General features: G+C 43.0%; 1 protein-coding gene and 1 non-coding gene across 2 annotated transcripts in view; both read right to left on the reverse strand.

Moving 5' to 3' along the window:
* Nucleotides 1–2,919: 2,919 nt before the first annotated feature.
* Nucleotides 2,920–26,742, reverse strand: part of SPON1 (spondin 1) — a 470,884-nt gene continuing 447,061 nt past the window's right edge. The window contains exons 9-16 of the mRNA XM_015411716.1: nucleotides 17,567–17,707; nucleotides 16,468–16,546; nucleotides 12,719–12,901; nucleotides 12,434–12,604; nucleotides 12,155–12,322; nucleotides 8,005–8,169; nucleotides 5,686–5,949; nucleotides 2,920–4,739 (exon numbers count right to left, since the gene is read on the reverse strand). Coding sequence (XP_015267202.1) covers nucleotides 4,576–4,739; nucleotides 5,686–5,949; nucleotides 8,005–8,169; nucleotides 12,155–12,322; nucleotides 12,434–12,604; nucleotides 12,719–12,901; nucleotides 16,468–16,546; nucleotides 17,567–17,707 — 1,335 coding nt within the window. The 3' untranslated portion in view covers nucleotides 2,920–4,575. The remainder of the gene's footprint in view (nucleotides 4,740–5,685; nucleotides 5,950–8,004; nucleotides 8,170–12,154; nucleotides 12,323–12,433; nucleotides 12,605–12,718; nucleotides 12,902–16,467; nucleotides 16,547–17,566; nucleotides 17,708–26,742) is intronic.
* Nucleotides 10,925–10,996, reverse strand: TRNAS-GGA. Its single transcript has one exon. It is a non-coding gene; the product is annotated as a tRNA-Ser (tRNA).

Genomic DNA, 26,742 nt, shown 5'->3' on the forward strand with positions numbered 1-26,742 from the left:
AAAATGGCACCCAATGGCTGCGGTCACACGAGCAGTTCATGCTGATATAGTTGTATTAACTTTGTGGATTTAAAGAGCACGATCAGACAGCAACACCTGCCTACCGTGCCCCAGTCATGGGCACCCAGCTTTGTCTCGCTTTGGAAGTGGAGTAATCAAGCACTGGAGAAAGTCCAGTATTTAGGATGCCAGCGCTTCCAGTCCACGTTTCTGGCTGTCTGAACTCCCTTCTTGTGAAGTTGAGCCACTTGGGAAGTCTGAACCATCCCTTCTATTTCCACCTCCTTTTTTTTTAATTAGGTAGCGATGTTGACATAAGTGCATAATCGCCCCTGGCACTGTCAATCACCTCAGCCAAGTAGTCATTCTAGATCAGGAGTCCCCGCGGGAGTTGTTTTTGAGCAACGAATCCCCCCCAACCCCTCTCTTCTGTTTCTGCATCAGAGTCTGAGAGTATCCCATGACTGACACAAGGATAAATGCACTGAAATCAATGGGACTACTCTCATGTAAATCTGCCCTTTAAACCCCCCCCCCATGTATTCCATGGAAGAGAAGTGAAGGACACCGCAAGAGGTTGGAGTACTTGGCAGGGAGATTGTGGAGCTGTCAAAAAGGAGCTGGAGCTTCGGATACACGCTTATGTGCATGGTTGAAAAGAATGCTGCAACAATCTGAATGATGGACCATGGGGCACGTGTGCAGTGAAGTCACTTCAGGGTGGGATGTCTGATCAAAACTTCCATCAGCTATTTAAACCGCTGCCAGATTGCACCAAGCCTCCAGTGTGACCCAGAGGTCATTTCGGGGGGATCGTGGGGGAACACAGTTCCCCCGGGTGAGGTGTGGGGGGCGGGGCACACGATGAAGCCCCGCCCCCTGCTTCCAGCCGCCCCGCTTCCGGCCCTCATTCAGCCAGGAGGAGGCAGGAGAAGAGGGAGGGTAAGTTGCTTCCTCCCCACCTCTCCCCATTCCTGCCTGGGGCCAGGGAGGGCCTTGGTGGGGCTTCCTTGCACTCCCGCCGGCCTTGCAGGTCCACCACTAATGAGTTATGCTAATGAGTTCCCCTAGCTCTTTTTCTATGAAACGACCCCTGGTGTGACCACAGCCTATGATCTGAATATTCTTGGTCTATCTATCTATCTATCTATCTATCTATCTATCTATCTATCTATCTATCTATCATCTATCTCTGAGTCTCACTTTTTGACTGGGTTCCCATTGTAGATCATGACAACTGTACAATGCAACCCAATTCTGTTTAAAAGTAAACCCTAAAATAAAATAACCAATGAGAAGAGATGTGGGTCAAGAATGAGAAGAATAGATTCAAAACCAGTATAGATTTTAAAAACAGAATTTTAAAAACTCTGAACTCAAAAACAAAACAAGACAATCACCTCCCCCAAACAAACAAACAAAAGAAGAAAAAGAAGACGAAGAAGAGTTGGGATTTATACCCAACTCAGAGCAGCTTACAATCTCCTTCCCTTCCTTACTCCACAACAGACACCATGTGAGGTAGGTGAGGCTGAGAGAGTTCTGAGATAACTGCTTTTGAGAGAACAGCTCTGAGAGAACTGTGACTGACCCAAGGTCACCCAGTTGGCTGCATGTGGAGGAGTGGCAAATCAAACCTGGTTCTCCAGATTAGAGTCCGCCGCTCTTAACCACTACACCCTCTCTCATGCAGAACATGAAAGAGGGAAAACAGAAACACATTCAAACCCTTTTGTTTTCATAATAAAGATGTCTTTATTCCAAAATAATAATGTATTAGCGAGACAACTACATACAAAACATCTACACAAGACTTTGGTAAGAAATTTATTCATGACAGCTTTCTCAGAAATCCCATAGTGAACCAAAAACAACAACAAAGAAAATCTAAAAACAAAGAGGATTTCTTTTTGTTTTTTAAAAAATCAACTGGCTTTTATTAAAATCTGTTGTACATGTAAGTCCCCAAATATTTTGTTTCATTGCTTGTAAAGATTCTACAGATTATGTAAGAAAAGAAAACAACAGAATGCTAATACATGAAAAGTGAGATTTATAAAATTCCTAGAGCTCATCCCTGTGCTTTCAGCTCTAGAATATGGCAGGTGATCAACATGTATTAAATAAGGAAACAAGTTTGGTTTGTTCGTAACTGGTGGCTAGCAAATAATATACTACTAGATTTATTGTAACGCTGCAATAACTTTATGCATTCCATATCGCTTTGAAGTTTACTTCCTTTTAAGTCAAAGGCCCCAATTCGGCTACAGTTAGTTTTAATTTAATTTTAATCAGTGGCACAAAATTGTAATGAGTAAAGTCCTTTGAAAGTGATTGGGGCCCTACTACTGTTCCTTTTTAAAAAAAATTAACAAGCTTAAATACCTTTTTATCTGTATTTTTAGCAGAAACTCAGCAACATGAACCAGGACCATTGTGTTCTCACCTGATATAAGTTAAGAGACCAACTGAATTTTCTTGGAAGGCCAATACTGTTTCAAGCTGTCTTATAAGAATTCTTGAAGTCAGCCAGTCAACCAACCAACCAACCAACCATACTATCATTAGATATTAGAGAAATTACTGGCAACTACATTGAGCAATTACCCGTGTCAGTCAAATAGGGAAAGCAGTAAAAGGTGAACAGTTAACTCTATTGATATCGCAAAATTCTTTCTTAGTTCAGTAGATCCAGCACTCTTCCCAGGAAAATTACTGCTATATTATACAAAAACAGCATAAAGGAATGAAGCACTTTTTGACTCATAGGTGAGCTAGTCAATGTTCCCTCTAAGCTGTGAGCAAAAATTCTACTTTCTGAGCTCCTGGCATTAAAATTGTGAGCGAGTGATTTGGCTACTGCATATGTTAGTTTGCTCTGGAGCCATCCTTCCTGAGCTAAGACAAAAATGGGTGAGCCGGAAGCTAAAAAACTGTGAGCTAGCTCACACTCACTCAGCTTAGAGGGAACACTGGTGCTAGTTCCTTTATGATATTCCTGTTCAGTATTTTACAGCACCACACAGGACTCTTGACCCCTTTGTTCTGGCCCTTGGCCCTCCATTGCTTTTGGCCTATTCACAACGGAATTGATTTCAGACCTGTTTCCCTCATAGCAGTGCTACACTAGAAAATAAATTTCCACAGGTATGACCTAACTCTGATAAACGTATGCCCTTGACAAGCCAACCTGAGTTCTGAGTCTGAAAACTGGGATGAAGAAGCCTATCAGAAGAAAAATAGTGAGAATTTGGGAGGCTACTTGCAAGTGGTAAATAACGTAGTGTGTATGACTGATAGAAAGAAATAGCTTTCCTTCTATAGAGGATCCTCTTGAGTTCAATGTGACAAACCCAAAGAGAACCAAACATCATTTAAGTAAAATCTCACAAGAACAATATAGTTCCACTTCGGTTCCTCTCATAGCTGCTGTCTTTTGGTTGGCTGCGATCAATGGAGGAGCTAATCCAAATCTTTACTGAGAACACAATTTATTCGAGGGCCAATCCTTATTCTGATGGACAGCTATTTTTGCATATACTGATTGAGAAACATGACAGGCAAATGAAGAGAAACAAAAGAAAGTGGCAATGAAATCTGCAATGGAAGGCTGATGTGAAAATGTTATTGTATTGTGTCTGAAAAAAGCAAAGACAGCTTCTGAAATGAAGAGGAGAAATCTAATCTTTCTGTTCCTCTTTGGTGTTTCTCTGCAGTATGAGGTCTGAGATACTTCAAAACTTAAGAGTGCACAAATTCTCTGCTGTAGTGGATATTTAAGCAATACATTGTACATTTATGTTGATTCCGCTTCTTGAAGTCCATGGCTTCCTCTGAAGCTCCTGAGGATCATTTACCCAAGCTGCATGGAGAGAGTTCACCTGTCTGTTCTTGACCACCCAGCAGCACAGGCTCTTGTGCAAAGATGTGCCGGCTGGCTAGTTTACATGTGACATGCACTGGGCTATTCATATGTGAATCACTTAAATGTGCTTTCCCTTTTCAATGTGGGAAGAACAAAAGGGCTATTTTATTGGGGGCCCTAGCATTTTCAGGAAGGAAGAAGAATGTGTCAGAGAATTGCTATAAATACAGTTTTTACATCATGATGGTAAAGATAAATATGCACCTGTAGTATTATTGAACCAGCATTATTGAAAAAATTCCTTGGCACAGTTTTGTAATCACAGAGGCACTGCTTTGGATATTCTGAAACTGGATCCAAATAGATAGTTAAGATTGCAATGTCATGTATGCATGCATCCCATGTATTTACAGGGAATATTTCTATGACCATGGTATGTCCACAGAGATGTTTATAATTTCCGGGTTATAGGATTTCACAATGACGTCACTAGTTTTATGCATTAAGGGCTGGCTGGAGCAACTCTCAGCATTCTGTTGTGAGGAAATATTTATAAAATATATTTCTTGCACCAGCAAGACTAATAAGCAAACCACACTGCAAAAATGAAGACTAATATACACAATTTATATCTTTTTTAAAAAAAAAATCAAATCAAGGTTGATTTTACATTTATCTCAGAGTGCATTATTCAAAAGCCTCCGGTTTTGCTAACAAGGGTGAACATTGCAGGCTCTTAATTCCTTCTTATCTTTGCAACTGGTGATCTGAGTACTTTTGAATCTCTTCTTTACTGTCATGAACCTTTCCTGGATTCCACCCCCACAGAGTTTGCTACATTCTGACCAAGCAGTCCATGGTTTCATCTTACAACCTAAAAAATAAAGAGAGAGAGAGAGAGAGAGATTTGCTTCAAGGATCAATTGACATTATTCTGGATGGGATTTTGAAAGTGGAGAGAGACAGAGAGAATCACTGATATACTTTGATTACTAAGATCTCCCTCTTAATTCCTTATACTTACTATTGATAGTTCTATTACAGCTCCTAACTCCAAACTTTTAAAATCTCATGGTTAGATCTACAAATATTAAGACTTCTACAGACTAGACTGCATGCTTCCTTAGGCTATGGATTGCTCCTATAGGAGTTCCTTAGCATAAATATTTTAAAGCATCCATCTGTGGCTCATAGATCTTGGCTACAGCATCTAACGCAGTCTGAATCATAGACATTGCCCATGTGAATGGATTCGTTTTGCCTAATACACAAAGGGGCTGCTGTTTTCTAACCTAGCTTTTTATTATCTGGGTCTTGCTACTGGATCAATAGCATATACTAGTAGAGTGGTTTTTGTTGATGGCTAGAAGGCTTTGGGAAATCACAATTAAGTTTTGGAAAAGATCTAAAATAAACTTTTAAAAATTACCTTCTGGGGCCTACTACATGCTTTATTCTAATTCCATTTTGCAATAGACTTAGCCTCTTGTCCAAGATACTATAAACAAGCCAAATTCATAGAATCATAGAATGTTAGAGTTGGAAGGGACCTTGCAGGTCATCTAGTCCAACCCCCTGCACTCTGCAGGAGCATAGCCGAAAGATAGCTCTACAACATACCCGAAAGATGGTCGTCCAGTCTCTGCTTGAAAACATTTAAAAACATTTAAAGCACTGAGCATTCCAGTGACCTCCCAGTGACTGTTCAGGATCTATCACTCAGGAAAACTTAGTATTATAGTGATGGGAACCAATTTGTTTCTGCTTCAGGCATAGTCTGTGGTATGCAACTTGTCTGAAGCAGTGTGCAGTGCACATACCTGGAAATTGCTCACCATCAACATCTTCTTTTACTAGCTCGCTTCTCCTTTTCTCCCGAGGCTCTTTCCAGCGCCTTTTCTCAATACTGGGATTTCTCAAGCATTTCCTTATTCTGCATTTCTTGCGCTGTACTGTTTCTGGGCATGGCGCTCCTCCAAACTGGGGCTCCATTTCAATCATTCTTGTCCTGATCATATGACCTTTTCCACAAGACTTATTGCATTCTGACCATTGGGACCACTCAGTTAATTCACAGTCAGTAGCTGCCCAGAGAGAAAAAGAAATACTATTAGAGCAAACTTAGCTAATGAAATGCACTTAAAGACAAATGATAGATCCGCCTGTTTTTAGTGTAACATTTCTTGTTGTTATCAAGGCAAATTTCACAGTGAAACTTACCCAAGAGTTTTATCGAACAGTGTCAGAATAATACTAGAGCTGGGTATCAAATCTTTATTTTTTTTGGTTAAAAACTAGAACACCTTAATTTTACTTTGAGTCAATTTAGATTACTCTGGATGGAGCTCGGGATGAGAAAAGGGAGAAATGCTTGTTGGAGCGCTCCAGTACAGATCCCGACATTGTCCACTGCAGAGTGGGCACCATCCGTCCCATTTTATAGGTACAGAACTGCATAAAGGGATTATTACAGAATTCTTACACTTCTTTCTTCCGCTGTCTGTTGCAAGATGCTTGACAATTTCCTTGAGTGGGGATGATAATAGTAGCCTATCATACAAGAATTACACGTGGGGCTTTAAGCACTTGACGTTTGCTACATAAACGCTAAATACTATTACTTTGACATCACTTCAAGCACTTCTCAGCAGTAGTGAAGACATCTTAAAGTCTCACATGGTTCATAACCTCTGGTCTCTAGAGAGGAATTTTGTCTTAGTATAGAACTGTGTTTTGTTAATTGCACACTCATGAATCCCCTGTGTTGATAGAAGGTTACCATCAGGTTAACAGTGCAATCCTGAGCAACATTGCACCCATCTAAACCCATTTACTTCAGTGGGCTTATATGGGTATATCTGTTTAGGATTGGATGGTCAGACTAGCAGTTTGTTTGAGGAGGGTTACCAGGTCCCTCCTAGCAACCGGTGGGAAAATGGGGGGAGGAATCACCAGGAGCAGCTACTTACTGGGACTTACCAGTGGCTACTTCAGAGGACTTACCAGGAAGAGGAGGGAGGCTGAGGCTACGTTGCCATCAACATGGCAACATCACTTCCAGCATCTACAGGAAGTAATGTCACCATGGAGTGATGTCGCAGCAACAGTCTGGCATTTGGGCAAAAGCTCTATGGTAAAAATGGTTTCTGCCATAGAGTTTTAGCCCAAATATCAGAGCGTTGCCCCCAAATTCCTAACATGGTGGTATAACTGTCAAGCTCGGGCCTCACTTGTCAAATATTTCCTGTTTCTTACACTCATGTTCTGTTGCATTAGGGGTTATTGTCCTACATTTCATTATTCTATTGGTTGTGTTATGGATTCACATGTATTCTTATACAGTTCCTATGTTGCACACAACCTTGCTTTTCTTCATTGCTGTTTATCATCTCTGCTAGGAACTTTTTGGGGGGGGGGAGTGGATGTGTACGGCTGCCTGCTTTGCTTGGTTAGTGCCAGCTCGTAACAGTTATCACGCAGAGGCCTCCCGAGTTTGTTGAGAACAGCTTGGGAAGTATATGATGTCATTGTTCTGAGTGACCTTGTAGTCTGGGGAGCTTCTAGATAATGTAACCGTTAGCTTGCAGGCATTCAGGGCAGTTGCGAGGGCAGGGGCAGACGTGTAGTGGGCCAAATGGGAGCAATGATTGGTTGCTTGGCGTATGTGGAATTTCTTGCTTTCAGTATATTGGCAGAACTGGCATCTGGGACCCAGTTCCGACACAGACGCTGTCTATGCTTGGAACCTCTCTACCTCTTAATAAACAAATCTTGCTGCTACAAGAGTGTTTGTGAGAGTGATTGCATCCAGGACTTGACAATACGTTCTGGTACATGCTGGAACTGATGTTGCCATATTGCCAGTGACATAGCCTGGGCAGAGGGATGTGTTCCTGGTAAGTTCTGGTAAGTAGCTGCTGGTAAGTCCCCTCACCACCCATCTGATTGGTGGCTGGGGATGGAGCCTGGTGGTATGGGATCACCTGCTGCCAGCTGGTGGGCTGGCAACCCTTCGTTTGAGCAAGTGGAACTTAAATTGGCCAGGTAATAGCAAAAGGGGACGGGGCAGAGTTAAATTAACCTCTAAGCATCAAACATCTAAACTTACGGCACATTTAGCATCAAACATCTAAACTTACGGCACTCTGGTAACATGCATTTCTCTACTTGCTCCAGCTCCTCATTGCAGTCTCCAAGCTCAGCCGCAGATTTCAGCATCCTCTGTCGTGTCCTCATCCCCTTCCCACATGTTACACTGCAGTCACTCCACTCAGACCAAGGAGATAGCATACAAGGTATGGTATCTAGTTCAGAGGAAAGAAATGTTGGGGGCCATCCGGCTCACACATAGCAACAATTTTAAAATGCTATCCAAGCATCAGGGGATGTGAAATGCTTGCTGAAAACTGGACTGGCATTGTGAGGGGAACTTGCACCCAAGAAGAGTGATCTTAAGCAACACCACTTAATTTGGTGCTGTCAGATACTCCTAGAAACACAGTAAATTTGTTCTGGGAGTATAATGCATTAAAAGATTAATTCATGGGGGAAAAAAAATTAATTTTTTTTTGTTAACCTGTGAAGTGGTATAGTATCTCTGGAGTCAATCTCTATGCTCCATCATACCTTTTATGGTATTAATTTCTCTGCATCATTCCCTGATTCAACCTAGGCCCACTTGTCTCTTTGGGCTGATGCTTTTAATTTGACAACAAAACAAGAGGGCTCCACCAGCCCCCAAGATGAAAGAAGGCAAAGACAAACACTGATAGAGCAGTGGGAAAGTGAAAATATATTGATGGAATACTAAAAAGTCCTTACATGCACATGAAAGTTTATACCCAGAATTAAACTTTGTTGGTCTTAAAGGTGCCACTGGACTCCAACTTTGTTCTGTTGCTTCAGTCAAACACAACTACCCACCTGAATCCACTGCACTATTGGAATTTGTCTTTTTCTCTCTATAAGCTACTTAACTCCATCTTCCCTAAGCTCTACTTTCTGTCTTCTCTCACTAGGATTAGAGGTGGGGTCTGCCGGTGCAGCAGAATGAGGTGGTAGAATCTAGATATCACCAAGTGGACTATACTGATTCAATTCCAGATGTGGCATTCATACCATAGTACACAATCCTCCAGTCCCAGGAAGTCAAAGGACACCTGATCTGGATCTCCCAGAGCTGCTGCCTCTCACCCTCCTTTAGTCTAGCTAATCTCATTAAGGAAAACCATCAGGTCTTCCCTTTGTGCCCCCAGACTAACAGCTTTCAATGTAACAAGGAGGCTTAAGCCTTCCATGACTGACTGGCTTCAGCATTCAGGCTTCTGCCTTTCTAGCTCCTAGAGCCTGCCCACTTTGAGCCCTGAGTGCTTGACAGAACCTCAAATGGGATGTCATTGTTGAATGCTCCACCAATTCAAAGCAAAACAAAAATCCACCCTTCAAATTAAAAAACAACAACACCTAATACAGTAGGATACAGCAAGACCTTATTTTCATAATCTTGTGAGAAGAATGATCACTTCCGAAACAAGCAGTGGACAAAGGTTAACAGCAGGGAAATCAGAATCTTTAGAAAAGTGCATTAAGGACAAGAGATCCTATAATGAGAGTCACATGCATCTGGAGAAGAAAATGTGTTAGCAGAAGCATGTACTGAACTAAAGCTTTCAAAGGAAAAACACTGGGGTTATTTGGTGCCTTTGGAATTGTCTAAATTGGAATTGTCTACAGCAATTCTTTGGAACTGTCTGAGGATTGACTAAATCAATGGAGGAATAACAATGGCGGCTAACTGAAATAACTTGGAAAATAGACAAATTGCAAGAATAGTTTCAAGCCTATGAGGTATAGCACTGTGAAAATGCTCTTTAAAAATCTAAGCAGCCTTCAGTGTCTGTACTAAATGAATGCAAAACACACAAGAGGGACAAGAAAATACATAGGTTAGAATGTGAAGAACTACTCATTCATTAGTACAAAACAATGCCATTGCTTGAGCTCCTACCTTTATCCTAATGTAGATCAGGCTTTATATCTTCCTGGAGGATCTGTGCATCTCTCTCATTAAATGGCAGGAGATTTTTATATTTTAGAGAGTCTGTAAAGCTCCAAGTGCATCATTTCCCCCTCATAAAACTGACACACGCAAGATTTCAAAAGTGATTACATCGCAAAAAGTTTTACTAGCTCATGATGCCTATATTTCAGGAAAACCAATGATCATGCCGTTCACATGAATCCAGTGAACAAGAATAGGGACCATGGTGGAACAAGCTCAAAACAGAGAAAACACCATGTACAAAAATATATAAAGCTAAAGAAGTAAATAATTTTAATGAAATATAAAGCATTTATGTGATATATATATATGTAAATATCATAAATAACAATTAAATATAATCATAATATAGACAACATATGAAAACTCGCAAATCTGATGCCTCACAAGTTCATATATAAATAGGAATCAATACAACTGGAAATAAACAGTGCAGGAATTCTCTTTTCTGTATGTCCGGCTACTGCAAGGAAATAATCTAAAAAATATTCTTCTTCTACAACTTGCTACTTGTAAGAGAAGCGATCCTACGATCCTGTCACTGCAGGAGAAGAAATCTGATGGCTCCCCGGATGTATAAGCCATTTACAGCTTTCTTTCTCAAGAATCGCTTAAACAATTCCTTGTATAAATTATTTTCTGGAACCAATCTCCATTCTTATAACAAACATGTTCACTTTTCCCATGAAATTCTTGAGAAAGAAAGCTAGGACATACAGAAAAGAGAATCCCTACACTGTTTATTTCCAGTTATATTGATTCCTATTTATGTATGAACTTGTGAGGCATCAGATTTGTGAGTTTTCATATGTTGTCTACTTCTTTAGCTTTATATATTTTTGTACGCAATGTTTTCTCTGTTTTGAACTTGATTCACATGAAACTGCCTTATACTGAATCAGACCCTTCAGTCAGTATTGTCTACTCAAACTGGCGATGGCTCTCCAGGGTCTCAGACAGAGGTCTTTCACAGCACCGACTGCCAAATCTTTTTTTACAGGAGATGCCAGGGATTGAACCTGGGACCTTCTGCATTCCAAGCAGATGCTCTACCACTGATCCACAGTCCCTCACATTAAACAATATTGTCTTCAGACATGGACTCTGGTTGTCATCAGTATGCTGAAAATACTCATTCCTTTAACTTAAGGTTTTAGATCTCTTTCTTGAACCTGGAAGTTTCAATGAGTATGAAATGTAGCTGATTGTTTTATGGTGGGTGTTTGTGCTGTGTGCATACAACCCCAGTTCTGATGCTGCTGCACTGGCTGCCTATTTACTTCCAGATTCAAATTATTTAAAGCCTTTCAAGACTTTGGACCCACATAACTGATGGACAGCTTGTTGCTGAATGGATCCATGCCCAAATTTAACATCTTCTGAACCATCTGAAATCTCTGCAGCAAGGCCTTGTTCCTTATCTCTAATGGCTTCAGTTTTATGGATGGGGCTTCCAGATGAGGTCAGGAGAGCTCTTTCACTAGCAATCTTCCTCAGGGCATGAGTGGCAGTCGTCTTTTCCAGAGTGTTTTTCAGAGTAATATGTATGTTGGAAGTATGGTTTAGGGCAACTAGAAATATCTGTGGTAGTGCTGATTTGTATTTTAATTGATGTTACTTATTAGAAATTATTTTAATTGGTCATGTGATGAGCAACTGTATCTTAACATGTATTTTTAAAATTGCTTTGAATAAAGTAAGAACATAACTTCAAAAATAAAATAAGCAGACTAATACTTATAAAACTTCCCTGTCAGCTTGCTTACTAAAGGCAACCAAGATAGTAATCTATTACAAGTGGTCCTTCTTGCAAAAAGTGACTTTGGGATAGTGTTGAACTGAGAGGGGGGGGGCACACAATTTTTCCTTCCTGCAAAAACTGTCTTTCCACCCTTTGGCCAAAGGGCAGTTGTTGAATGAAGAGAGAACTCATCACCATTTCCAAGGCAACAGGGCTATATTCCTTTCACAGCAAATCAGGCAAACAGTGTTTGTTTACATGCATGACAAAACACATGTAGAGTAGGATCCCCCCCCCACGGCAGAATTCTTCCCCCCTTAATGGCAACTTCTACACTGAAAATAGAGACTTACGAAAATGCAACACAACACGGTGCTAATACTGGGCTATGCCAGTGTTTGGCATCTGGTAGACCTTTGGCAGGCCCTGACAGATTATGACTATTGCACATAATCACATATAGATAGACAGACAGACAGGCACTTACGGCACTCGGGCATCATGCATTTCTCTGCTTCTGTGACTTCTGCCTTGCACATGGATCCATCGGCAGGAGTCATCTTGATCATTCGGTGCCGCTTCTTCATTCCCATGCCACAGCTGGCACTGCACTCATCCCACTCCCCCCATTCTGTCACCAGGCAACTGCTAGGAGCTAGTCATCATATAAAGGCAGGAGGTCAGTCAAACGCCACTGCTTTTAAAGAGGGGTCTATTTAATGCTTCATAACAATTAAGAGTTTTCACGATTAAATCAAATACTCACAGCACTCCTCATTTACAATACATTTCTCTGTTTCTTCAGTAGGCACTTTGCACATAGAGCCATCATCAGGGAACTGCTTCACATATCTTTCTCTCGATCGCATTCCCATGCCGCAGGACACACTGCAGGGGGACCAGGTTATCCACTCAGACATCATGCACGTGGAACCATCTGAAACACCAAGAACAATTCCTATTTGTTCTCTAAATTGAATTAAGCTGAGAAATGACGCATACCTGGATCACCCGGATCCTATCCCGATTCCTCTTTTTTTTTTTTTTTTACCTTCATCACTACAGCCTGGACCCATACATGGTTGGAAGTCCTGAGTTTCTGGACAAGGCACACTGAGGTCCAGCTGAGCTTTGAGCATTCTCTGCCTCATTCGTTTCCCTTTTTCACAAGTGGAAGAGCTACAGGCTGACCATGGGGACCAGTTTGAATAGATGCAGGTTTCTGGAGTGTCATCTAAAAAAAATCACAGGCATAATTAATCTACAGAATTTATTGCTTGAAGATGCTACGATGTGTGTTATGTGCTGTCAAGTCGCTTCTGACTTCCCATGAATCTGACTTATGGCGACCTCCAAAATATTGTATCATTAACAGCCTTGCTCGGGTCTCGCAGACTGAATATTCCATACTGATATTACAATGTTTGTTGTTGTTCAGTCGCACAGTCGAGTCCGACTCTTCGCGACCCCATGGACCAGCTCCTGCCAGGCCCTCCTGTCTTCCGCCGTCCTCTGAAGTTGGCGCAATTTCATGTTCGTTGCATTGATATTACAAATAGCCACCATGAAAAATGGCTTTTCAAAACAACAAATAGAAACTCAGTAAGAGTCAAAGTGGAGTTCTTCCCTGATACTCTTTTGGTTGTCCACTCCACCATCTTCATGCTGGCCACACCTTTTTCTTTATTAACCATCTTTCATCACATTCTGTTATACAATCTCCTTTACGCCCCAAAGTGGTTTCTCAATATCCTGCCACTTACACTCTGCACACTCACACATAAAAGGTAAAGGTAAAGGTTTCCCTTGCTTGAAAACCAGTCGAGTCCGACTCTAGGGTTGTGGTGCTCATCTCCGTTTCAAAGCTGAAGAGCCAGTGCTGTCCGAAGATGTTTCCGTGGTCATGTGGCCGGCATGACTAAGCACCAAGGTGCACGGAACGCTGTTACCTTCCCACCGAAGTGGTACCTATTAATCTACTTGCAATTTCTTGCTTTCAAACTGCTAGGTTGGCAGGAGCTGGAACTAGAGACGGGAGATCACTCCGTCATGCGGCACACTTGGGTCTCAAACTGCTGAACTACTGACCTTCCACAGCCTGCAGTTCAGTGTCTTAACCACTTGAGCTACCGCAGCTCCTCTTTTGTGGTTATACATATGCCCTTCTGCATAGACTCATTTTCTACAATATTTCTCAGAATACCTTTTTCTCCATCTATCTTTGTACACCATGATTCTTTTCTCTAAATAAGCAAGCATACCTTTTCTGCTTAACTGGTTTGCCTATGATAGTCAAATTTGTTTAATGGATAAAAAAATATCCATCTGAGATGGTTTAGTCTATAGGAAACTTCTAATCTGGAAACACTGGTACACTGAAATACCTATTTTGTTTAAACACTGATAAAATTTATTGCCCTGGCTAACTCTGTGTTCTGAAATGGCCAGATCTATAGCGGTTTCCCAGCTATGTGGTACAACATAGAATCATAGAGTTTGAATGTAAAGGAATTTTATGTATTTAAAGGAAGGTTTTGCTTTTAAAGATTAAGAGAAGTAGACTTGCCAGGTCCATTCCAGGAGCAGGAGGGAGGTCCAGACAACACTGCAGCGATGTGTCTACGTCACTTCTGATGTGACTTGGAAGTGATGTTATCATGCAGCAATATCGAGGTGACACTGTGGTATTTGGGCAAAAAACTATGGTAAATTTGTCTTCTACCATAGAGTTTTTGACCAAATACCAGAGTGCCACCTCAACGTCACTGGTGTGATGACTTTACTTCTGGGTCATGTTGGAAGTGGTGTAGACACGTCTCTGTAGCATCAGCTCAGCCTTGCTCTTTTGCCATATGAGCAGCTGATTGATGGCAGGGTGCGGGGTCTGGCAATTGGAGGACTCCCACTTCCACTGGGGGTGTGTGTGTCTGGAAACCCTAGATGCACTTCACATCTAGTCCATAGTAATGAGTTCTCTTGTCCTCAGACCAGTGTTCCGTCTAAGCTGAGTTCGTGTGAGCTAGCTCACAGTTTTGTAGCCTCTGGCTCACACATTTTTGTCTTAGCTCAGGAACGATGGCTCCAGAGCAAACTAATTTATGCAGTAGCCAAATTGCTCGCTCACAACTTTAATGCCAGTAGCTCACAAAGTGGAATATTTGCTCACAAGACTCCACAGCTTAGAGGGAACATTGCCTCAGACAGCCTCCAGCATGAATTAATGTAAAAGCTTTGTTCTGTCTAGCTGTTGGTGACTATTTCCTGTATTGCTTCTCCATACTTTGAAGAGTTGAAGATACACTAGCCATTCATACATGGAAGTCTGATGCTAAGAAACAAATGAGGATAAACTACACTTTTGTATACTTGTTTCTGCAATTATTTAGATAACCTTTAGCAGTAACAGAGAGGAAAAAATCTATATACTAATAGTGAAGTCGCCCCCGTGCATGTGGATACCTAAATCCACACATTGGGGGCACCTGGGGGGGAGGGAGATTTTTGTGCACACTTGGGGCAGTCCCCAGGTGTGCACAAAGATCTAAAAACCCAGAAAAAAATACCGGAGGGATACTTAAATCCCCCCAAAAGTGACAGAGCATCCCCTGCGCATGCGCAGGGAACGCTCTGCGAACTCCCTTGCCGCCGCCGCTTGGGGGGGGGAGAGAGCAGCGGCGGGGGGGAAAAGCAGCGCTTCGGAGAAGCTCGCTTCGGAGCCGAAAGAGCTCGCTTCAGAGCAGGGGGGGGAAGGCAAAGGGGGAGATCGAGCGGGGGGGTGGAGGGGGGTGGAGGAGACAGGGGATGAACCGGCAGGATGGGGGGAACTTACCTCCTCCTCCTGCTTCCTCCTCTGCCTCATGTGTGGAGGTCCCTCCCCCCCGCGAGTATCGCGGGTCCCGCCCCTTGTAATTACATATAAATGTACCATGGTGATCACATCATACCATTCATTCAAAGGCCATTACTAACATAGAAATGGCTTCTATATCAGAAAAAGCAGACAGAATGAGACTGAGGTGGTGGTGAACTCTCACTTAAAATTCAGAAGGAGAGAAGGGAGACAGAAAACAAACTATCCCTTTAACTTGAAAAAATGCACTCCATCATCTTTAGAAAGGTAAGACACTAGAACATATGTACCAGCTGATCCTATTCCTCCTCTCATCTGAATTCTATGCATAAACCTACAAAGGAGCAGGTTGTCCTTGCAGATACATAATCATTAATAATAATAAAAAATAAAAAAGAGCAGCTAGATGGGGGGAAATACAAGAGCTTGATGAAGACCAACTAGCACAGGAAAGTAAAGTTTGTGGGATTAAAGCTTCTTTTAAATTAGTATAATTCTTCCAATTCCTCACATTCTTCCTGCTAGAGTTGCCAGGTCTGGGTTAGAAAATACCTGGAGACTTTGGGGATGGAGCCAGGAGAGGGTGGGGTTTGGGGAGGGGAGGGGCCTCAGCATGGTGCAGTGCCATAGAATCCCCCCTTCAAAGCAACCATTTTCTCTAGGGGATCTGATCTCTGTCAGCTGGAGATCAGTTGTAAAAGCGGGAAATCCCCAGGCCCAACCTGGAGTCTGGCAACCCTACTTCCTGACCCATTGTCCTGCTGACACTATCACTGTGGTGTTTATCAAATAATGATGCTGGCTTTTACCACAAATGGCTAAGAAAAAAGTTTTTTTCCTCTTCCTTTTTTATACTAATGTGGAAGGCATAAAATACAGAGTAGCTGAACTGGAGGATAAAACAAAACACACACACACACACACAAAAGAACATCATAATTAAAAAATACCTTCATCTTCCGAAGCTTCTGCTGCAAGATCTGCGACAATGTCATCAACGTTATCAGGAACAATATTGCACTGTTCTCCCTGCAAACAAAATGTTTAAGTTGGCAGAGGAAATCATATCGTTGTGGGCACTGGAATCAGAAATCAGGTGCCAGAAGATGTACAAGCAAGAGCTGAGCTCTTGGACTCTCACAATTATAGACGGACTGCTGTTTTTGCAAGACCCATCTAAGCTTATGCCCCATAAAATATTCTACCAAGCAAAGGCCTCAGAGTTCAGGTTGCTGTTCTGCATGTTGAGATATACCAAGAGACCTCCTGGGGGGGACACCCCCCAACCTCCCTTCAAGTATGAGTGAGAAATGGCAAACCAAGATATGAAAGAGATTTGAAAATGCCATTATGATTGGATATAAATGTTGCTCGTGGTGGAAAAATATTGGATGTTATGATATGATGTCATATAGTGACTTTAATGCAGTCAGAGAAACATGTGGTTAGTTGTGAGTCAGTGGAAGCCAAGTGTACATTTCCTAAGACCTTGAACATAGATAATAAAGCAATTGTACGGTGCTAATCTTATGTAGATCAGATCTGCAAACTCAGTGCCAAACTTGCCCTGACTACTAAATTTCTTCTGAGATCTCACTATTATACCATTAACTGGCTAGAACCAGGTTACTTTCTTGTGTAGAGGTCAGTGGCAGCTTATCCCTTAACTGTAGAAAATGGAGAGGAATGAAGAGGCAGTGTGGGAGTCCATGTTCCCACAACCCACTCCCAATCACTTAATCTCTTTTAATTAACAGACTGGAGCATTACATTTGCACGAGTCCAAAATACACAGGAGGTAAAATCCAAAACTTCTATTTGATGCTCCTTATATATATTTTTTGAAAACTCCCCCAATGGTCCATTGAGCCACATATTCTGGCTCAATAAAACCGAGAAGAGGCAAATTATGAAAACTGCTTTGGATCCCCATTGGGGAGAATGGTAGGGTATACATGAAGTAAACAAATAAACAATGACTGGCATATATTTGGACCAGATGCTTGGTTTGGTAGCCCATGTCAGTATTTGGCATTTTTTTACCAGTACCTTCCGTGCAATCCTTTCTATGACAACCCTGGCTACCGACTTAATGGAACCTCCTTCTGGGTCATAAAAGGGACTCTGGGGATGATCAAGGCTGGTGAGAGGCCTTATCTTCTCTTGAGGCACTGTTGGTTTGTTGGGTGACTGCAGTCAAAAAGAGAAACATACGCAGATATAAGAGAAGCAAATGATTAGACGCATTATACTGAACAGTAGACATTCAGCATAAAATATTACACCGATTACTTTAAGATGTAGTATGAAAATCAGCAATTGCTACCAAAGTATTTCCTGCTACCACAGTAGCCCCTGGAACTGAACACAGATACACTTATTGGTAAGGTTTTGCAGCTACGGTTTCTCAAAGGCAAAGCTAAATTCTGAACTCAGAAAATGAGTGGATGTCCTTGAAAAGGTGATACAATCCAGGGCTCTTTTTGTAGAAAAAGCCCAGCAGGAACTCATTAGCATAATAGGGCACACCCAACAGCAGGAACTCATTAGCATATTGGGCCACACACCTGACAGCACAGCTCATTAGCACATTAGGCCGCACCCCCATGTTACCAGAAGTGTGGTTATCCAGCCACACCCACTTTTTGCCTGTTATTCTGTTTACCTTGTTTGTTGTCAAAACCCAGGGCTTTTTTTGTAGCAGGAACTCCTTTGCATGTTAGGCCACACACCCCTAATGTAGCCAGTCCTAATGAGTTTCTGCTGTTGGGTGTGCCCTATTATGCTAATGAGTTTCTGCTGGGCGTGGCCAACTTGGGAGCCAGCCGGAACAAAAATAGCCCAGATCCTACCCCACAGCATCAGTAGTCTCTGGGACTGCTACACTGTCGTTGCTTCCTCATGTGGCATCATCCAGACTGCAGTACCGATCTGGATTTTGCTCGCCTCCAGAGCACCGCCAAGGATAGTACGATTGGGGTGATCATTCCACATTGCCTGTTTTTATGTGGAACTTCCCCATGTCTATGTTGCCCTTTAGTTTTACCAACTGTTCAGTTCTGAGCAGGGTTTTTGTTTGTTTTGTTCTGCAATTGTGCAATTTAATATCCCCATTGGCCTCCATTGGCTTGTGCAGTCACTACTTCCAAAGCCCAACACTGAATTGTACCTTGCCTACCTGTCTGTCCACTTGATTGGTTAGCCACTTTCCTGCATTAGACTAGTTGTTTCATTGGCTGTATTTTTAAAATACAGACAGTAGCTAAAGAATTCAGCATAGGTATGATTATGGCTGATTGCAGGGCTAAGGGAATATTGCTTTGGAATATTGCTTTGGAAGGTTATTGTAGAGGTTCTTCAAAGCACCCTTACACTGGCACTGTTCTGTTCACCTATAAATAATTTTGCTGTGTTTATGATCCATTCATTGTTACTGTGCACCAATTTAGTTCCCCAAAAGTGCTTCTGTGAGAGAGACCTGTACACCATACAAGCACCTTTTTTTGGCTAGTGGAGGTTGGGGCTGAAGCCTCATCTTGCCTACCTGCAAGGGGCTCATTGGGCTGCTGGCTCCCTTACCTCCTCCCTGGCTTGCCCACCTGCACTGTACACAGAATTTGCCAAGGCATGATGCTGAAATGTGCTCTAGAGAATATACCATGAGGTAGCAAGGCAATGACTGGCTCCTTTTGGCGGGGGCCTTCTGATTGGCCATGAAGTTTTGTCAGTCTAAGTGTGGTTGCCCACCCCACCCAAAAGGACAAGGTGGGTGAACCACTGCAAAATGGCACCGACTGCCAAAACCTTAAAATGAAGCCTTTTCAGAAAAAAGAAAGTGTGTGTGTGGGAGAAACAAATTTCAGAAAGGGAGGGAGTAGAAAAACTGGAGCAGCAAGGGATTGCTAATGAAGCTGTGGAACCAAGGTGAGGAAAAAAACAGTAAAAAGTTAAATGAAACTAGAACATTAAGGCTGTTTTGAAGGTGCCAAGGTCACAGAAAGGCCCTTGAATTAAACTGTCATAAATCAAATGGGAGTGTAGAAGTTGACGCTAACCGGTCTCATCAAAATACACTTAGCGAGATATGGCATTGTTAATGCCACTGCATCTAAAATGATTTCTAAGAATAGACAGACAAGGCAGGGTCAAATCTCCCGAACAGGGAAATAAATATTCAGGTTGCAGGCTTATGAAATTATATAATAATGGACAAAAAGGCCACTACAAAGGGCACCAATGTAGTTGACTAATAACTTTTTGATACAGATTTGATCTGTCTCCCATGACACTTAGTGAAACTTCTTACAATGATTACAGCGTTTCTGTAATAATTATGTGTGACAATTCCTATTTAAACAGTGGGTTTTAAGGTATCACATGTTACATTACAAGCTCCTGTAGAAAGATGGCAGTTGATGAAGCCGGAACAAAAGATACCATAGATCATGATTCCCTTTGTTAAGTTCTTAAAACTTTGTCTGCTAATTCAGAGAGTAATAGACAGACGAGACTTCAAGTTGCTCTCCATTACTGTTAGAATTATTTGTTTGTTATGGTAATAAATGTTTTAGCAAACTAGCCATGAAACTGATGTGATAGAGGTACTTTTCTCCCTTTCTTACAATATAAGAACTTGTGGGCACTCAATGAAATTGCTGAGCGGTTGGGTTAGAACGGATAAAAGGAAGTACTTCTTCACCCAAAGAGTGATTAACACATGGAATTCACTGCCACAGGAAGTGGTGGCGGCTCCAAGCATGGACGGCTTCAAAAGGGAATTAGATAAGCATATGGAGCAGAGGTCCATCAGTGGCTATTAGCCACAAGGTATAGATAGGGGCTCTGGGGCAAGTGATGCTCTGTCTTCTTGGTGCTTTGGGGGGGGGGGCAACAGTGGGAGGGCTTCTAATGTCCTGGCCCCACTGGGGGCCCTCCTGATGGCACCTGGTATTTCCGGCCACTGTGTGACACAGAGTGTTGGACTGGATGGGCCTTTGGCCTGATCCAACATTGGCATCTCTTATGTTCTTATGATTGATATAGAAATGTCTATGGACTGGTTTTCCTTTCCAGTTGAAAATACATAAGAAATATATTTGAATACATTAATAAAAGTGATTTGGTTCATTATGAGGCCCCTTTCACTCTTTGGTCTTTTCTGCATTCTCATTTTCCCTGCTTGTAAATTCCGGTTTCTTGGGGAGGGGATCCTGTTACACACACATTTTACTCTTTTTAGTGGTCAGTTCAATATTACTTTGGTTTATGCCTGGCATAAAAAACCCTGCAGTTTAAATCTACAGGGAGATATGCCTGACATAAGCCAGTGTAATAGAGGGAGCAAAATGTGTGTGCAACTGAACCCCTACCCCAAGAAACAAGAACTGACAAGCAAGGAAAATGAGAAGGCGGAAAAGCCCTTTATAGGCATGCCTTATATGTCCATTAGAGACAAATGTCTGTCCTGTTGATGACCTCCCTTGCACATCATTGGCAATATGTTACAGACACTGTCTTATAACTAGCCAGTGGAAAACCTGGCTTGATTCTGTTGTAAGCAGCTGTATTGACCCATGCAAAATGCGGAAAAAGAAACAAGATTTTTTTAAAAAATAAAAGTACATCAAAGTTTACATGACGTTGGCAGGTAAAAATCAGAAAACAAGCTCAGCAAAAATGAATTTAAAAGGTTAAAATACAAGTTCCCTATGCAAGTGACTGCTACTGCATCTTGAAGCCTGACAGGGAGCAAACCTTATGTTCATTATAAAAGTCCTTTTGTTCAAGCTGTTTGAAAGCTCTCTCAGAACAAAGAAGTCAGAATGAAGAAACAGAAATTCATCCTATGCTCAGGTCTAAAAATATAGGCTATGCCTGCCTTCCAACACCTGAAAGCTACTGAAATCTCCAACTGGTCCTCCAAGTTCTTCCCCCTGAGTGGGATACAAGGTTATTCATAATTGGCTTAGTGGATGCGGCCTATTGTCTATCCCTGTTACCAAAGGATTACACCATCAGCCGAACAATAACCCTTCATATTTTGGTTTCCTTATTTGTTCCCAGTCAAATTTATCTATATTCATTTTCTCTAATAACAGGGTACCATTTGTCCACGGGGTTGAGCAGCTGTTGTTCAGCATCTTTATTACTTGTCCAGACCGAGATTTTCTCTTGTAAGAAAAAGTCCCAGACTTTGTGCAGCCATTGTTGCATCGTTGGAGTGGAGTCTGCTTTCCATTTGCTTGCTAATACCACTTTAGCAGCTATTAACAGAACATTGATTAGCTTTTTCTTAATTTCAGGTACACCATCTGCGGGCCAAAGGTGGAGCAAAATCATTGCCGGGTCGTATGGTAAATTGTAGAAAAAGAAACAAGATAATATCACATCTTTTACTGAAAGCAACCCAAATGACATAAAACATTGTGCAAACTTTAGTGTTCCATAGAACCCTTCATCAGGCAGCTGTTACAAAAAATTTAAAAATGAAGGTAAATTGTCCAGATTTTAAGACCCTGTCATGCCAACCTTTTGATGTCGGATGGTGCATTTAAGTAAAGAAAAAAGATGTTGGATGCTGGCAGGCTCACAGTTTGATTGTTGTAGGTGTTAGATTACAGAACTTGCGTTCTGGGAAGAAGAAACAAATAATGGACAATCATCTCATTTGGGGAAAAATCCAGAGTCCAGCAAATCCCATATGTCATCCCAAACTCATTCAAGAATCACAGTTCTCTTTGCAAATTTTGATTTTCCTACATGTTATTTTTTAAAAATATCTGCCTGATAAAGGATTCTGTAGATCTCAAAAACTTATACAATGTTTTGTGTGTCATTTGGGTTGGCCTGCCTCAATAAAAAGTACTACATGATTTTGTTTCTTCTGAATTCTATGAACCCATTCTATTTATCTTTTTGTACTTCTATACTGTACTATGATCCATGTAACCTTTTAGTATGAATACATTTTGGATCAACATTCTTAAGACAATGTCTTTACTTCCTAAGTAGGAATGAGACTGAATTTTTTGAAAGCTTGCTCACTAGAATGGAATAGCCCTATTTCAATTTTGCTTTCCTCTTGTGAAAAATGAACCCAGGCCCCGGTCACATGGGCCGGAAAATGCGGGGGGGGAGCGTGGCTGTTTGCTCCGGGGCAAAATAATGTGTGGTTGTGCGATCAGACCTCCCGTGGAGGTCCCATGGTTAGGGGGAGGTACCGATCACACGGCGCAGCAAAGAAGCGGGGCAAAGAAGCAGGGGCCGTGCACTGAGGGTACTCCTCCAGCGCCTGTCTTCGAGGCCACGGTGAGTGCTGCCCTCCTGGCTCTTCGGCTCCCTGGGCGCTGGGGCTCCGATCCTGCAGCCTCTGCGCACCCCCCCTCGCGCTGCCCATGTGTCTAGTCACCTCTTCCCGGCTTGGCCCCCCCTTCCCCAAGCAGACTTCCTACTCTGCCGCCGCAGCCCCCCCGGGCTTCGCCTCAGCCGTTTTCTCTTCTGCCTTGCCCCCTTTCCCCCTATCTGTTTCTCTCTCGCCTCACGCCGTGCGCTCTGTGTTGCGTTTCTTCTGGCTGCTCTCCTCTTCTCTGCCCGACTCAAGTCTTAGCGATCTGCTCAGTTGTGTGTGGGTTTTTTTTAAACTAAAGTGTGTGCATGCTCCATTGGGTGCTTGTGCGCATCCATGGAAACTTGGGGGGGGGACTTTTTGCTAGGGGACATGGGCGGGCACCGGAACTACCACCGGAAGCACGATTAGATGCCCGCCCTTGCCCCGTGGTTTCCGGAAACTAGTACCTCCGAGGTACTAGTTTTTTACCGCGCATCTTTGGCGGGAAGCCTCGGGTGAGCCACGGGAGCTCTACGCTTCCCAGATGTGGCGGTGAGATCGCGCCCGAAAAATCCGCCTATCTTCCGTCCCTGTAGCGTGGCTAATGCTCAGTTTTTCACAATTTTCTGTTTCATTAGGCTAAACTTTTCCCATGAAAATTAGCACATTTTGAAACATACTTGGGCACTGAATACTGTATGTGGGGGAAACTGCATAAATATATAGATGGTGTATAAATAGTGTGAACGTATCATTGTGTAGGATTGTACTGTTAGTGCTCTAAAAATGCCATAAATGGCATAAAAATGGTGGTGGCAGCAACAACAATGAAAATGAGGTGGGCCAAAATCAAGGGCATTGACAAGATATAGAATCAAAATGGGCCTATTGGTGTACCCTCCTTCCAAACAAATGTTGTTGCATTTCATTGTGCTGAAAGCCAGGACATTGCTCAAAAATCAGTGTAGCCAAAAAACAAACATTTTGATCTATTCAAATCCTAACTTACTGTACACTTTCACATTTCTCATTAACTTGTCTCAAACATACTGAAGCAAGCAAATATTTAATATAAAAATTGAATATCAAAGACTTTTTTGTTGACTTTTAGTTAACTTCCATGAACAATGTCTGCTAGTACTCATAAATCATTTCCCATTTATACAATGATTTAAGGTTGAATGATCTAAAGACTACAGCAAGTTCTTAGAATGTGCATATTTTATATACTTCTATCATCTACTACTATATATATAAAAGAAAGTTCCCTCACCATAAAATCAACGCCCAGGCCAAACCACTGGACCTAGAGACACCAAGTTTGGGGACAGTGCTCCTACTGTGGTGTAGGTGCTTGCTAAGAAGAGATTTTTAGAAATTTGACCCCTAAGTGGGTCAAAAGGGGGGAAATGTGCTCCCCTCATTGATTCCTATACGGCTGCCAGGCAGCTGCCTGTCAGGGGTAGGAGAGGAGGTGGGATGGCTTCCAGCACACTCCCCCCCCCCCTCCTATACCTAACAGGCGGTTTTCTGTCATGTTCAACCCCAACTCCACAGTGGCTTCTAATACTCCTCCCCCTCCCCCTCCTACACTGGACCGGCAGCTGCCTGTCAGGGGTAGGAGAGGAGGTGGGATGGCTTCCAGCACACTCCCCCCCCCCCTCCTATACCTAACAGGCGGTTTTCTGTCATGTTCAACCACCTCCTATACCTAACAGGCGGTTTTCTGTCATGTTCAACCCCAACTCCACAGTGGCTTCTAATACTCCTCCCCCTCCCCCTCCTACACTGGACAGGCAGCTGCCTGTCAGGTGTAGGAGAGGAGGTGGGATGGCTTCCAGCACACTCCCCCCACCTCCTACACCCAGACGGTTGTCTGTCAGGTGCAGCAGTGGTTGTAGGGTGCTTAAAACTACGAGGGAGCCTGCCCCAGCAGTAACGCCTTAGTGATCCAGCCAGCCCTGCCTCCACAGCAGCTTCTAATACTCCTCCCCCCTCCCCATCCTACACTGGACAGGCAGCTGCCTGTCAGGTGTAGGAGAGGAGGTGGGATGCTTACAGCCACTGGGGAGGTTTGCTCAGCAGGATTCCCTTAGCACTACTGCTGGCCTGGCCTTCCGATGCCTTTAAATACAACCCCCCCCCAACAGTAGACAGGCCGGTGTCTGTCAGGTGTAGGAGCAGGACCAGGGTATGAATGTTTTATTTTCATATTTGTTTTTATGTTTTATGTTTATGGGGAGATAGTAAAAGACATTTCTAGGAGCCATTTCGATGCGTGCCTCCCTCATGAACATGAAGAAATGTCCACCACATCACCACTCCCTCACACCAACTCCCCCTCACACCTCTCACCACCAAGAAAGTGATTCGCTGCTTGGGTTTCAGGTGCATGTGCCACCACCTTGGTCCCTGGAAGACCCACTCACAGCCAGCCCCATGCGCTGCCACCCCATTTGTAGTGAGTGGGGCAGTGGCGTGTGTGCCTAAATCCCAAGTGGCAAATTGCTGCTGGGAAATCAGTCCCATGCACCACGGCCCCCACACCCACTTGCAAAAATACCCTTTAAAGGGTCTTTTTGTGAGCAGAGTGGGCGGCCAGTGACAACTACTCTCCCTCCTTCCTGAAAGATTTAAAGGGCCCTCCAACCTTTGCCTTTTACTTTACCAGCTGATTGGCAGGCCACATACTCCCCGCCCATCAGCTGAAGCCCTTTAAATCTTGCAGGAAGGGAGGGAGAGGGTAGCCGCGGGTGGCCGCTCTTGGGGGAAGGATTTGGGGGTGGGGTTCCCCCCACCGTCCACCTGGCCAGTGGCAGATTGGAACCCCCAAAAGAGGGAGAACTCCCGTCCAGGCCTGGGGGTTGGCAACCCTAGGCAGGAACCTGGGAAGCCTGCCTCCAATGCTTTTGTCTGCCCTGTGTGGCTACTGAAAATGTCAGACATAAAAATTTAAGCTGTATGCATCACAATTTAAAATACACCATGGCAAACAAACACAACTTTCACTGGAATACAAATGTAGAATGAACGGCTGGCTTCCACATCAATAATAGCTAGTAACCTAATTTCTTCATTTTATTTCCAAGCACAATCTATTGAGCAGGCCATCCACACAAGCTCCTGTGAAGTTACAGACATTTACATGCAATGACAAGCTAGATTAAAAGAGATTCGCTTTTAGGGAGCAACACTAAGCAAGTTTACTCGGAAGTCCTAATATTTCAGTGGGGCTGACTTCACAAAAAGTATCATTAGAATTGCAGCTCCAGTCTAGCCCAGCATGAAAAAAAATGGGGACCTTTGTCCATAATGCATCCCTGGAGTCCTTGGGGCTTGCTGTTGCAAATTTAGCTTCCACTTATTCCTGACCTGCACTCTGCAGGCATGCTCAGTCAGGTCTTGCCTATAGCAGCACCCTTGGGTCTAAATAGCAAGGTTGGGGAGCCATGATAGGTGCTGGCAGCCATGAGCTGAAACTGGAAGATTGGCACTGTCAGCAATGTAGGACAAGGGGAAAATAATGTGATTTCTGAATGTGATTTCTGACACTCTCTCCCTTGATATATACATTGACAGCGGTCACTGTGCCTTCAAATGTTTAATCATAATAGATTCAGATCTTGGTATGTAACCTAGAACCTTCTGATTAGAGAAACTTATAGCAGAACATATATATATTACAATTGCATTTTTTTGTATAAGAAGCCACATTAAGCAAAAGTGTTATTGGAAGCCTTTGTAGATGGAATTAGGATGCAACAAGAGGGGGACCCGCGATACTCGCGGGGGGGGGAGAAGAGCTCCGTCTCCTCCATCCCCACCCTCGATCTCCCCGAGGCTGCGGGGGTGGCGGCAGCGGTGAGGCCGGTGTCCCCCTCCCGCCCGCCCGCCGGCT

The sequence above is a fragment of the Gekko japonicus genome, unplaced genomic scaffold, assembly GCF_001447785.1.
Source record: "Gekko japonicus isolate JY-2015 unplaced genomic scaffold, Gekko_japonicus_V1.1 scaffold156, whole genome shotgun sequence".
Taxonomy (NCBI): Eukaryota; Metazoa; Chordata; class Lepidosauria; order Squamata; family Gekkonidae; genus Gekko; species Gekko japonicus.